Below are 14,632 nucleotides of genomic sequence, written 5' to 3' on the forward strand. Positions count from 1 at the left end.
ATGAGGTCAGAAGACCTATTACTTTTTTTATTTAATAGTGTTTGAATAATATAATACAATTAAAATAAAAGTGCTTTAACCAACATTTGTTATCAAAACAAAATTAAAAATCTGTTTGGAATGTGTTATGATATTATTTTTTTTATATTGGTCTTTAAATTTGGGTCTATATCATGTTTGGAACGGTTAATTTGAAACAGTTCATAACATGATATTGTGTGTTTTGATAGTAAAGCGTAGGAACTAAAATAAATTTTTAAAATTTTCAAAATAAATTTTCATTCTTACAAAAATAAATTTTTATTTTCAAATATGGTTTCGATTTATACCCAAAATATTCTTACAAAAATAATTTTTTTTTTTTTTTATCAAATATAGTTCTAATTTCTATCCAAAACACTAGTGTAATAAAATGATTACTAGCAGGTCAAACGGCCCCATATAAGAAGTCCCTAACATATCCTTTTAACAACGGCAACATAAAAATGGTGACCAGCGCCAGCAACAGCATTTGGTCTCGACAGTGTGGCAGGGCCGGCCCTCGCCCAAGGCCGACCAAGGCGGTCGCCTTGGGCCTCAAATTTTAGAGGGCCTTAAGGGATGGAAAAATAAAAAATAAGTTAGGGCAAGTTTCAGACGACACAATCTGCTTCGACACTCCGCAGGGCGCAGCCTCCGCTATCGCCTCAGGTGACAAGGTATGTTCATCCTCTCTCTATCTTCTCTCTCCTTTTGCATGAATCGATCTTTTATATATGTTTCCTTCTTTCTTTCGTTCATCTCATCATTTGATTTGTTCTAACTTTGGTTCGTTTGATTCGGGCCTTTACCTTTGTTCCAATAGTGAAAAGTAGCTAGGGTTTTGTGTGTGTGATGGCTATCAAAAGCTGAATGCATATACTATGATTCTCTTAGTATTTTAATAAATGTTTGCCTTTCTACATGTGTCTTTCATGGCGATCGAGTCCATAATCTATGGCAGGTACTTTTTTTTTTTTTTTCCCTCTCCCTAAGTCCACTCCAATCTCACAACAGCAGCAACCATACCCCTTTTCCTCATAATTTTTTGCATTTAAAATTAAGGATCCCTTCTAGTGGGTTGAGGTAATAATGAACTTTTTCTATCTCTAAATTATGCTCATACTTAAAAGTGCCAAATTAAGTGTTTTTATATTTATTTTTAGTTTTTTTATATGAAGATATATACCACCGTTATTTATGTTATTTGAAGTTGGCTCAGCTAGAATTTCAGTTAATAATACTGTCAAAGCACTTGCCATCGGAATATACAAACACATGGAAATCAAGAGCAGGCTCTAACAAAACAAAAGTTAATGGTTTTTTCTATTAATTTGCACAGGTCTTCTGTAGCAATGATCAATCAATCACTGCGGGTAATTGGCTCCCAAAAAAACCACACACAAAGTGTAGTGTAGTTAATATAATGAGTGAAAGACAAAACTATATATGATAGTGGTTGCCACATATAACCTAAAAGTCCCACTACTTCTTCAATACTACAAGTTCAGCCTCCTATATATATATATATATATATATATATATATATGTATAGTCACCTCATCTCCACATATTTTTGTCATCTGTAATCATCAAATTTTAGTAGCTATATAAACAATGAATGTAAAATAAGCTGCAGTTTTCTGTTCTCTAGTAAACTGTTCTCTTCATTTTTTATTTTGTGCCTGTGAAAATTTCGCACTCTTTAATTGATAAATTTATTGTTATTAGTTAGCTGTCTTATGCACACTGCACATGCGCACAATTATTTATTGGTGTTGATAAAAATTTATAGTTATTAGTTAGTTGTCTTAAGCACACTGCACAGACGCACAATTATTTATTGGTGGTGATACATTTATACTTATTAGTTAGTTGTCTTATGCACAATGCACAGGGGCACAATTATATTAGCTACAGAATTTGAAAACATCGTGTTAAAATTTCGCACTCTTATAATTCTTTTTTGTGCGTGTGAAACTCAATGGCCTCACATTCGAAAGTTCACCTAGGGCCTCTCAAAATATTTGGAATCTCAGGGCCGGCCCTGCCGTGTGGTTATGCGCGGAGACAAAGAAGGACGAAGATACTACTACTTGCTGCCTCAGTTGCTCAAACATCCAAACTTTGACAACCGCCGAGCTGTTCAACAAGTCCACTCTCAACTCATCACCAATGCTTCACACTCTGCTGAAATGCCGATGACAATCTGGAACAATATACTTCGACACTACTCACTCAGTTCCTTCCCCGAAGAAGCTATCTTTCTCTACAAACACCTTCAATTCCACCAACCACACTGGCCCATTTTGTTCGATAGCTTCACCTACTCTTTCCTTGTCAAAGCCTGCGCTAATTTGCAGCGAACTATAATGGGTGTGCAATTTCATGGTCTTACTCTCAAAGCTGGATTCGAGTTTCATGTTTACGTGCAAACTGCTCTGGTCAATATGTATGTGGTTTGTGGGTCTGTTTTTGAAGCGAAGAAGGTGTTCGATGAAATGCCTGAGAGAAACTCCGTCACCTGGAATGCTTTGATCACTGGTCTAATGAAATGTGAGGAGTTGGAGCTCTCTCGTTCTCTCTTTGAAGTGATGCCGACTAAGAATGTCGTTTCGTGGACTGGCCTCATTGATGGGTATGCGAGGATGAATCGGCCGAAGGAAGCTATGTTGTTGTTTCGGAGAATGGTTGTGGATGAAGGCATTAAACCAACTGAAATAACGATTTTGGCGATTCTCCCAGCACTTTGGAATCTCAGGGCTCTTGAGCTTTGCCAGTCCGTCCATGCTTACGGAGAGAGAAGTGGGTTCAATGCATCTGATATTCGCATAATGAATTGCCTTATAGATGCTTATGCAAAATGTGGTTGTGTAGAGAGTGCATTAAGACTTTTCGAGGATGTGTCTGCAGAGAGGAGGAATTTGGTGTCATGGACCTCAATAATATCTGGGCTTGCAATGCACGGGATGGCGAAAGAAGCTGTGGATAATTTTAGAAGAATGGAGAATGCTCGTGTGATGCCGAATAGTGTGACGTTTTTGAGTGTTCTAAATGCCTGCAGCCATGGAGGGTTGGTCGAAGAGGGGCTCTCGATTTTCAGGAAGATGGTTAATGAGTGTCAACTTATACCAAACATTAAGCACTATGGGTGCTTAATAGACATGTTGGGAAGGGCCGGGAGGTTTGAGGAAGCAGAAAAGATGGCTTTGGAGATTCCTCCTGAGATGGCCAATGTTGTGATTTGGAGGACGCTTCTGGGTGCTTGTAGTTTCCATGGTAATGTTGAGATGGGAGAAAGAGTTACAAGGAAGATACTAGAGATGGAAAGGGGATATGGTGGTGACTATGTGCTTTTGTCCAACATATTTGCCGGTGTTGGTAGGTTTGCAGATTCAGAAAGGACAAGGGGAGTGATGGATGAGAGAAATGCCCCCAAAGTTCCTGGCCTTAGTTTGGTCTGATTAATAGAGAAGTGGAAATTAAAATGCATGGTATATAACTTTTACACTGGGGAAACCCATTTTTCACATTTTTATATGTATCTTGATTGTTGATTGGGCTGGTTTTTATACATATAGTTAAAAAGACTCCAGAATATAATCATAGGCCAGATCATTACTTGGGAAATTCACCTTAAGATCCTTATGATCAACTGGCCTGTCTAACACGGAGTTGTTCAACTAAATTCTGAGGGAAATGTAGTCTTTAAGGACCCTGTAAGGGTAATTTGAAAAAATAATGATCTTGACAGAGCTTGATTTATTATATGAATCGGCAGATACAGTCACTCTTGAACTACTTAATTTTTTTTTTTCCTGATGCAATGACGCCTTTTCAGGTATAATGGTGGAAAATAATGATATATAAACAATTAACGTTGGAACAACTATACGGGTTGGTTTCGTGACTCTTGGCTTCTTGAGGACTGTAGATATGGGCTTTTTTGTTAGGAAGACCTTTTGCAGATATATGCAGAAAATCTAGATTACTTGAAGGCAGTGAAGTTACTTGAGAAGATTCCATAATTTGGTCGAACGGTCCTAGTACTCGTCTTATATGGTAGAACTAGAATAGTTGATACCAGATTGGAATAATTAGAATTTGGTGGGGACTTTTGCCTAAGCGAGCAACGATTGATGCAGTGTAGGAAAAAGTTTAGTCAATCAAGTGTGCCTCCCTGTGATATGGATGGAATGCACAAGCTAATATAGAATTAGCCAATAGCTACAGATGTCAGTGTAAATGGAAACTGCTCCATGCCTTTGAGTCTAAAATTTAGTCTAGATCACATCTTAAAACCTTCTGGAATAAGATCAAATTGTTAGGCCTTTGTTCCATGGCTGCTAGTTGGGACTGTATGAGGCTTTATTGGTTTGTCTATATGGGGCTTCCTTACACCAAACTTCAATTTATCTCTATTTTGTTTTTTTTCCTAGAAAAGAGGATCGTTCAAGAAGGGCTAGTTCATCATATATGACCAAGAAGAAGTTGAAGTCAACCACTGGTTCAGGTATGCTAATATACTATGGAAGGATGAGTGTACCAAGAAGAGATCATATTAACACTGGGTATGAGTGTCAATATATATGTAGAAGCACAACACTGCCCTTCTCAAGCATGCACATTTTCAGTTAGTGAGCAGGCATCATTGCACATCTCGGTAAGTAATGGTTTTGTGATATCTATATATATTATCAGATTTGCTCCAGCAAGTGTGATTGGCTTTTTTCTTGCGGCTTAAAGTTTCAGTGTGGTTCATGCTTGCACACTGAATAAAAGATATAAGCCTTGTCATACTCTAAAGACACTTGACCGGAGCAAGGTTTGGCACTGGTGTCCAATTTACTGAACAGGTATCAAAAGAATGATCTAGAATATGATATATTACTTTTACAGGTTATAATTGAGGGGTGGGTGTTCAGACAACTTCTGTAGGGAACAATGCTTTGAAGATTTTGTGTTTAAGTTTATAGCATGAGATATATTTTACAACTGCAATGCATACTGATGGAACTAATCTTCCTTTTACATAAAACAGAAACTACCGGTTTTCCTTTCTTTTGGTTGCCTACTCCATGCAACAACCAGCTCAGTTCTATTTGTAAGTCCAGAGAATTTCTGCATTATGGTCATTACCTCATTGGATTGCAATCCAGAGTCTAGTATAAGAAAACAACAATGTAAATCTCTGATAGTATAACTGCTGATACATCTGCACCAATTTAGGTGAAGTATTTTGACCGAGACAGTTTCATTCTTCTCTACCATGTACAATTGTGACATCTCTCTCATGTGCATTTGGCCAAAGTTAAGCTGGCAATTGTAAAAGTTCAATTGCCAAGCATAAATATGGGATCGGAATATAAGGACAGATTCATAATAATGTCAAACCTTAGTTTTTTTTTTATTTAATCCATCTTTCAGAACATCTAACTTTTCCTTCATACTCGCTAGGGTAAGACAAGAAATTCATGGGCTTGGCAAAGTATATGTTCATCTTGTGGAGTTCTGAAACACACATTGAAGTGGCGGATGGCTAAAGGTGATCAAGTCGATATTTGGTATAATCCTTGGATCCCCGACTCAAGCAATTTTGTCATTTCTTCACCTTGCCCCCTTGCATCATCAGTTAAGAAGATTTTCAACTCGGTGAACACCCAGTCAAATGTTTGGAATAGAAATTTAGGCCTTCCTCGGAATGTCACTCTGAAAATAGTTTTCTGTTTTCAAACTGTTTTCAGAGTGACAAAAAACTAAAAAAATTATTTTTGGTCTGCTTGGATATGTTTTACAAAAATAGTTTTCGAAAAACTGATTTATGAGAGTTGGGGGTTTTAGAGAACTTCCTTTGCAGTTCTGAGAATTTAGGAAACAGAGAGTCCGCTAATTGAAAACACGGAGAATTGCCTTCTGTGCTACCTTCTCATTTACGACACTTCTCGCTTATTTGACAGCAGCCGCACAATCCTCCCTCTCTATTTTTATCTTAACAGAAGAAGAGTTCTCTCTACAGATTTCTTCAGCCATCATCAAATTTGTTTCTCTCAAATGATTTTTTCTCTAGTCTTGACTAACTATCGATCTCTGTTGCTCTGTTAAGGTAAAACAATCGATCTCTCTGTCTCTCTCTCTCAGATTCACAATTTATTTTCACATGCAAGGAGAACTGTCTTATGTTATGATCCATTGGGAATGTTTGTCGTTTTTCAAGTTCATGGGTTTTCTTTGGTTATCTCATAATTTGATTTGGGTTGAGGTTTGATTGCTTTGCGTTGGTTGGATGGATTTGGTTGTGAATGAGAGTTCTTATGCATTTGGTTGGGCTTGATTTACTTTTGTCACACTCCGGATTAGGATTTTCCTTGATTGCTTTGATTTCGTACATCTAACTATGCTCTCATCCAGATTAAGGTTTTCCTTGATTGCTTTGATTTTGTTATACTCCAAATTGTGGAAGCTATCCTTTATTAGGGGTTCTGCAATTGTTCATGTATAATTTTCTTAATTTTCTGTATATGATGAATCAATTTTGCTGGTAATCTAAAAATATGTGAGTGATGGTCCAGTCCTAGTTTCTTAATAGTTTTTTTTTTCTTTTTCTTTTTCCGCTGTTTTCATCCAGAAGTGTGAGGAAACATCCATGATGGTCCAGTTTATGAATTAAATAAAGTGAAGGTTCATGTTACATCCCACAATTACCTTGGGGAAATGAAACCCTTTTTCACGTCCTAAATTGAAAATGATATGTGAATGGAGAACAAAATCTCCACCAATCACTGGGAAAAATAGCTCAAAACAAACTCTCTCTCTCCACTGTGTTAACTACTTAAATTTAGGATCCTTTTTCTCTAAAAACAAACCCGAGGGGTTTTTAATTTCATACTGAACTTGCAATATCATCCTCACTAACATTAATTAGTATAAAGTGGTAGATATAATTATAGAGAACAACTCTTTGGTACTTGTTCTCTGTGGGGAGATTCAGAGGTTTCATAGAGACCCATTTTCCAATATGTGAATGATGATCCAGTTTATGAGTTAAATAAATATACAAGATTGAGTCAAGTAGCATACAAGTGTAAGCAAGTCTAGTGGAAAAGGGGGCTTGATTGTGTGTAAAATGTATTCCAATGTAAAGTGAATTCTTGATTTTGTGTAAACTTCGTTTATTGAATACATTAGGCATGTTTCTTATTAAGACTCGATGTTGTGCTCTTTTAGATAGAGAACTGAGGTTGTTATTTATGCTCTCTTGAAATTAAGACTTGATTATCGGAATTCAGAATTGAGGTTGATAAATGTGAGCCACTGGTTTTAGTGAGAAATGGGGATTATGTGAGGCACAGTAGGGGATAAATGTGTGCCACTGGTTCTTCCTTATTTTGATTTCCTATCAAAATGAAGGGCCATAAGGATTCTTGGTGAGACATGGGAATTATGTTATATTGATGTTGCACTTCAACCATTAGTGACACGATTTTGATATTGTTCTTATTTCTTTCTTTTCCTATTGCCTGTCACTGCTCTTCGAATTCTCTCCAGGTAATTCTCTTAAACATCTTAGTCTATGATTGTTCAATGTATCAGGTTCGGCACTTTTTTCAGGATTGTTCAATGTGTAATGTCGCTTAGTAGTATCACTTCATGCTTTCAGATGACATTGCAATTGATCGAAACCAAGTTGAGTTAACTGTAGACCATGTTGGCAGGTTGTATCCGTTCATTCTTGCAGATGTCATCCTTCATAGTATCAGTTCATGCAAGGAATTTTCTTCTTTCATGGCATATTTGGACGCAAGGCATCTTCTCGTTGCAGACTTACATGGTTCCATGGTTGCAAAATTTGATTGCATATGTGGATGCAAGCCATCTCATTTTATGGCTTTACGTTCAGTCCATATTATGTCCGGGTCTTGTATATCTTCAGATTTATATATGATCAGCCTTGCAAGTGCTCAAAAATTCAATCGTAGTTATCCGAAGTCCCTACTAGTACATGTGCACGAATTTATCTTCTTCCTTACCTTCCGAAAAAAAAAATTCTTCTTCCTTCTTGTTCAGGGGAGGGATGCCTCTTTCCTTAAAGCCTTGTACATGTTCAATACTTAAATATAAATTATTATTCCTTTTAAATTACCTTAATTGAGAAAATAAATCATTCATGCTTGATGCATTGAGTATAAATTTTTTGGTATTAATGGATGAATCCTTAATAGGAGTTCAAAATTTAGCATACCTTATTACCAAAATACAATTTGCTATATGCCCAAAATCGATTGCTTTTAGACGTTGTACACTTTTGAAGCTCTTCTTGGATATTTTTCCACTAGCATGCTAATACTAATTGTATTCTATAGTCCATGTCATTTTGAACATATTATGTTCTAAATGGTAGTGACTAGGATATGCATAACAGTGATTGATATGTCCACGAGTGTTGAACTTTTGGTATTGGGAAATTGGATGACTGATAATATTTTCTCCTTCTATTTGACGAACTGATTGATCCTTTCTGACCCTGAATTTCTTTGTTCATAGAATTTGCATTAGCATGGATTGATCTTATTGAATTGAATAAGTTCTATTGCCTTAACCTTTTTAGTTGTGACTGTTGTTTGATGCTTTGGACCAATTAGCCAAAGTTGCGTTGTTTGTTAGCCTCTTAGAAAGTAATAATACTTGAAGTTGGAGATGTATACTTTGAGCTTATATTAGGAGTTGGGTGTAATCTACAACTCATGGTTGGACCCTGATGCCCCACATATTTTTTTTCCCTAGCTGACTTGAACTGATCTACGTTGCTAATTCTTGCAAGTATCTGCAATTGGACACATCGAGTGCCTTCTAGAAATCATGTTTCTGGACCTGATGATATGTTCAGTGTGCAGGGAATCGTTAATAATTCGCAAATATTGTAGATTTTTGATGAACTTGTAACGTGCTTTTTCATTGTTGACCTCAATTTGCAATTTGGTGTGCCTCTAGATCATCTCTTGTTAATTATTAATCGAAGTAGAGGCATTGTCCTTTCAGTAGTGTGTCTTTTCCAGCCATTGGTTTCTGTATGGTTTTGGATTTACAGTGGAAGTATATAAAGTTGTGTATCATCATATTAGCATATGTCTTCAGACCCTCATTGGGCTTTCCTTTATTATGCAGCCCTGTATACTAGATTTTCTCGATAAGGCACTAGTCATTACATATGGAGCAAACAGCTGCTTATGATGGCAGCATAGCAAAAATTTGTTGTTGTATGGAAGAGAAAACGTAGGTCAAAAGGTATAGGATCTGTAATGGTGGAAATTCTAAGAGCTTTATATGGTGTAGCTTCAAGTGCCCCCCGCGTCCAACTGTTCAGTTGTGGTTCCGATGGGTCATTACTAAAATGAATCGAATTCTATCAGATATTTATATTTCTCCTTTGAATTACTTACACACACACACACATATTTTGCACCAGAAACTATTCTAGGAGAACTTTGAATGAGTTCCGTTTAGATATTCATTGGTCTTGGTGGTGGTCAAACCAAACCTGTTTTCCACGAGAATGTAAAACATATTTCTATTATGTCTATTTTCTTTACAAGGTATATATCTTACTTGAAATGACCTTCATCTTTTAACTAATCAAGGTTAGCTTCCAAATTTTCATTTGCTCTTCCGTTTTCGATTCCCCAAGTGTTGCTTTCTTTTTCTTTTTGTGTTTACACCCTATTTTAACCAATGAAGAATTAACGCGTGGAAGAAGTCAATTGAAAACCAACTCCGAGCAATTTCAGGAACCAGAGGTTTAATCAGAAGCAGCTAGAAGTGGTTTGTTAAGACAATCTTATCCAATTAAATGTTGACATGTGGCGAGTTGTTATTAAAGACTTGCCATATCCAATTCAAAGCTGATTGCAAGAGTCCAAGAATAGCAAAAGATTAAGTATGGATCAGGGCTGTGAGAATTGGAGTAGAAGAGTGCTAGGAATCTACCAAGAAGCCTGGGCTATACGAAAATGCCACGTGTACGTAAGGAGTTTGATCTCATCAAGGGAAACGTGTCAACTAAAGGAAGAGTTTTACGCATGCAAATTGGGCTCCAAAAATATGCATTGAAACATGATGTAGCAACCACCAATCAAACACTTGATGAAGTAATGACTGGAGATCATGGGCCACTATTATCGTTCTCTGAAAATTAAGTAGTGGCCATCATCCAGACAATCAAAAAGCACGAATGCATGGCTGTGCACGCATGTAAGCATTGAAAAGATTGCAGAGAACAGGGAGACACATGGCATGAATCCAACCAATCCACTTGAAGGCATCTGAAGTTGGCAATGGAACTGTTTAGAACTGCTATGTTAACTGCTATTCCACAATTCTATAAATAGGGCATAATATTGTAATTTAAAAGGCATGTTCAACACACACAACTCAAGCAGTATTTCAATACAACTAATCTTTCATTGCAATGCAATTTTAACATGTCTAGCTTAAGTCTTGCACTTTCTTGCTTTACATTACAGTATTTTACATTCAAGTCATGCACTTTCAAAAGTAATTTGTTCCCTCTTAGCCAAGTAGCAATCTCGAAGTCCTTTGTCAAAGGCAAAAAAGACCTAAGGGTGGTCATTCCAGACTTCTTCACAATCGTCTGATCTTACAATCTTCTATCTGGAATATTGTTTGGATCTTTCTTTGGAACTACAGCAGTTCCTGGCACATCTTTCTAGTTCCTTTGGAATTGACCATTTTTGCAACCCAAACATTATGGACATGTGATTGTTGCCCTTTTTTTGCAGAGGTGCAAGCATTTTGAGATTGGTGGAGATAAGAAGGTGAAGGGGACTTCTCTTTTCTAAGTGGCAGTTTTATGTAGTGTTGTCCTGGTCTTATTGACGTGCTATGTTTCTTGACCTAAGGTTTAACTTTCAATTTGAATGCTTCTGTTTTTATGCTGGTCACCATGTCAATTGAAGTTTTTACATTTAAAAATAGATGCATACTTGAAGGGAAATGTAGCTTGGATTAGGCTATAGAGATTATGAATATAAAAATAGATTTTAAATATCAGTATTTAGCAGGCAGGTTCTATAAAAATCCCAATAAATCTAATTGGTTTGTGTTGCATTGTCTGTTCGGCTTTTTTATTTGTTGTCATAGGCTTTTGTGTATTGAACCTTGCTACCCTATCAGTGCCATGATAATACCTTCATTTCTATATATGTGCTTATATATATACATATTTATGTTGATTACTGTAGTATGTTTGTTTTTGCTTTTATTTATTTTTTTGGGTAAATTATTTTTGATTTTATAGAACTATTATTATTTGAGTAATAGGGAACATGAGTAAATGATGAAGGTGGTTTACGTAATTATGGGTGGTACCCTCTACACACAAATGCATTGATAAGGGGACAAGAGTTTCCTTCACCGAGATGATGCTGAACATGTGAATTCAAATCCGGTGAAAAAGAATTTATGAAGAGCAATGTGAGTTATTTGTCATGAAAAAAAAAAAAAAAAACAAAAAAAAGGCATTTTTTCCTTGAACGAAATAATTTTTAACTTTTTATTTTTATTATATATATATATATAGATATGGAAATGATTTCTTACTTAACGGTGAGCACAAAATTTGTCCACATATATGGATATGTTTTTGCATTTGAGTGCTTCTTTTTAGGAAAATTGTTTCAAGTATTTCTATTATCCCTTTCTCTATCCTTCCCTGCCCATTAAAATACTATCTGTGCACATTTTCTAATATGAAGTACTTAAAGTTGTACATTTAAAATTTTATGGGTGAATTATCCTGACCTCCTCATGTTTTCACCCCAGACGAAACCTTTTGAAAAACCAGTGCCCCCTGTTTAAAATACAGAACAAATGTTTGTAATGACTTGTACCCATCACTAAAGTGAGTTGTTGATAGTTGGAAATTCTTTAAAGTCCTTGCACATCCTTAGGTGACCTAACACATCAAAACTCAATGTTAGATGGATATTTCAAAACAAATTAATTGACTTCTTTCCATAGTCGTTGGTTGCAATTTTTTCCAGTTGAAAAATCTGAATGCAACAGATAACATACATCCATCATTTTCAGTGAGTGGAGTCTTATTTTTGACTCGTTTGGTGTCTTTGAGAGGTTTGATTGACGCTTGGAGAGGGTGTTTCGTGTGATCCCACACTCCTGATTTTTGGAGGGTGGCACCCTTTTGTGTTTGGTGGTGCATTTGGCAAAAGTGGAACAGAAGATCCTTTGATAGAGAAGCTGTTAGACACTTTCTAATACTTAAAAAAAGAAAAAGAAAAAACAAAGCAGCATGCATCCACACAAAACACTAGAAACTTGATTGCACTCCTATGTGCCATTTTATAGGCACAAGTTTGTTTGAGATGATAAATGGATCTTTTAAGCTTAAATAATTGATTTTCTTTTCCTTTAGAAATGAATCCTGTAGGTTGTTTCATTTAAATACCTTCACAACTATTTAGGGACTGCTTCTGCATCCATTTAATATAATCTCATATTCATAGTATGCAATAATTGTTAACAATGATTTCAGCATTGAAACGAGCGAAAAGTTTTTTCATAGTCAATATCCTCGTCTTCTTCATTTAGCCTTTTGTCACTCCCCTTCTTCGTTTAGCCTTTTGGTCTCCAGATAAGTAAATGACAAATTACAAATATAAGCTATCGCACAAGTATCAATACACCGAAAACTATTAGACCTAACAATTATGTTGGTTTTCATCTTGAAAATTTGAGATTCACCTTCTAAAGGTCTGTCCTTTATAGATGGTTATTGCAATAAAGTGTGCCAAACAAACTTCAGATAGACTTCCATTACTTGTTCTACTGCACATGTGAAACTTTCATTAATATTCATATTCTGTTTCTTCTCTCCATGTATTGCCAGTCTAAAACCATTTATTACCAGTCTAAAACCAAATCTACAATGACAATGTTCAATACAGTGATTTATAGAATCTACACACCTGAGATTGATGAATTTTGTAATGTGAAATCTTCATTGGGTCATTCCAATGGTTTAAAACCACCTTTAATTGAATGCTGCATCAGTGTATTGTACGGTAGTATGTTGTACGGAGTAATTAAGTTATAAGTTGCGTTAAACCCCTAAACTATGTAAAAAGTGCAATTTAAGGACGAAATAAAAAGTCTCAGTCACCGGAGATGTTAGGATTACTAAATAGCCCTTCAATTAAATATTGTAGTTTGGTTGTTTGAGTAGTTGTTTTTGTTGATGTGTCAAGTGCAATCTCAACAACCAATAACATTGTGCCATCACATCACCTTATAACAATTGCACCTAATTTTTAGGGCAAACACCACCTTATTTTAGCGCTAATCGACACTGACACCTCCTAGCCAAACAACTTTGATCTCTAGTTAGTTAATCTAACACATATATGTTTACTCACCAATCTAGTGTGAATGATGAATACATATGATGCATGCATTCCCTGTATGTTATCTTTTTTAAATAGTAGTGATCAATCGAGCAACTAATTTGACACTAACTAACTTTTTAAATTCAAACTAAAAATATATTACACACTCAAAATTTAGACATGAAACTTGCCAACCTAAATTCTACTGTGCTAATAAAGTAGAAAATCATATGGTAGAAACTAGAAAAAAATGTGGTTATCTATGTGATCTTTTTTTTTCCTTCATAATGTATAAAGTTTGACACAAATAAATGGTCGCAAGATGATTGTGGTAATAAAAATCAAATTTTGGGAACTTAACATCAAGGTTAGCATTTAAGATGCAATCTAAAATGAAAAATTTATGTTAAAAGTGAATCCATCTCGACTGAGAGAGAGATAGAGAGCGAAGGCACTCACTAGAAATACCACCCAATATTAATTTGAATTTAACTAATTGTCTTATCTAATTATAATTTCTTCAGAAATAGTAATTTTTTTTTTTTTTTTTAATATGCCCCCTAATTAAGGGTCCAGCAGCTAGCCCAGAGCTTGAATTCTAATTGTAACACTTATGCCTATTTTTTTTTTTTGGTAATAAACAAATGAAAAGTATAATAAAAAAAAAAAGAAAAGAAAAAGAAGAGAGGAAACATCTTAAATTATAACAAAATCTAAGTGACCAAATATCTTTTTCTTTTTTTTTTTTTTTTTTTCGATTAGTAAATAATCAAATTTCTTACTTACATTCTAGCACAATCTAAGGATATTATAATTTTTTCCCTTTCTTTGGTAAAGATATGACAGCACACATTATCTTGTACTTTGTATTTGGTACGAATCAATTTGAAATTTAAAAAATACTGTTGTAAAACTTTGGATGTAACCACTCGCAAGCGCACGAATCTTGGCAAATAGGGCTCACTTGTAAGGGCATAGTACCCAAAGGACTTGTGTTAATGAAGTTGTTAACACATTTCTCAAATTATAATATTAACTTGAAAATAGGATAACTAAATTTTGAAGATTTATTCTAGATGAACTAAGTAGAAAAATAAAAGTAATGATTAAATTAGAGGGAAAAAAATAAGAGAGAGAGAACTAGGGACATGATTTCACCATTAACGTCGCATCACCGTTCAATTGCATCAATTTATTGG

General features: G+C 35.4%; 1 protein-coding gene across 15 annotated transcripts; it reads left to right on the top strand.

The window, feature by feature from the left end:
- Positions 1-460: 460 nt before the first annotated feature.
- Positions 461-8,157, top strand: LOC132303493 (pentatricopeptide repeat-containing protein At1g09220, mitochondrial-like). Of its 15 annotated transcripts, none has more exons than XR_009481248.1 (7): positions 466-698; positions 2,031-3,512; positions 4,458-4,681; positions 4,765-4,874; positions 5,060-5,122; positions 5,476-5,582; positions 7,731-8,157. XR_009481248.1 is itself a non-coding variant. In XM_059800770.1 (3 exons), exon 2 carries the CDS (start codon positions 2,079-2,081, stop codon positions 3,480-3,482), a length of 1,404 nt encoding a protein of 467 aa, XP_059656753.1. In that variant the 5' UTR covers positions 466-698; positions 2,031-2,078; the 3' UTR covers positions 3,483-3,512; positions 7,731-8,157. The 15 variants fall into 15 exon arrangements, 2 of the variants coding, with proteins under 2 accessions (XP_059656753.1, XP_059656752.1); XR_009481245.1 differs by having other exon boundaries at positions 4,458-4,531; positions 4,720-4,874; XR_009481250.1 differs by having other exon boundaries at positions 4,463-4,531; positions 4,720-4,874.
- Positions 8,158-14,632: the final 6,475 nt, after the last annotated feature.

The sequence above is a fragment of the Cornus florida genome, unplaced genomic scaffold (assembly GCF_030987335.1).
Source record: "Cornus florida cultivar Cherokee Brave unplaced genomic scaffold, ASM3098733v1 CherokeeBrave_3.0.0_Hap2_Chr04, whole genome shotgun sequence".
NCBI lineage: Eukaryota > Viridiplantae > Streptophyta > Magnoliopsida > Cornales > Cornaceae > Cornus > Cornus florida.

Excerpts from the sequence above, each read along its gene's own strand:
- LOC132303493 (XM_059800770.1), top strand. The coding sequence starts at position 2,079 with ATGCGCGGAGACAAAGAAGGACGAAGATACTACTACTTGCTGCCTCAG.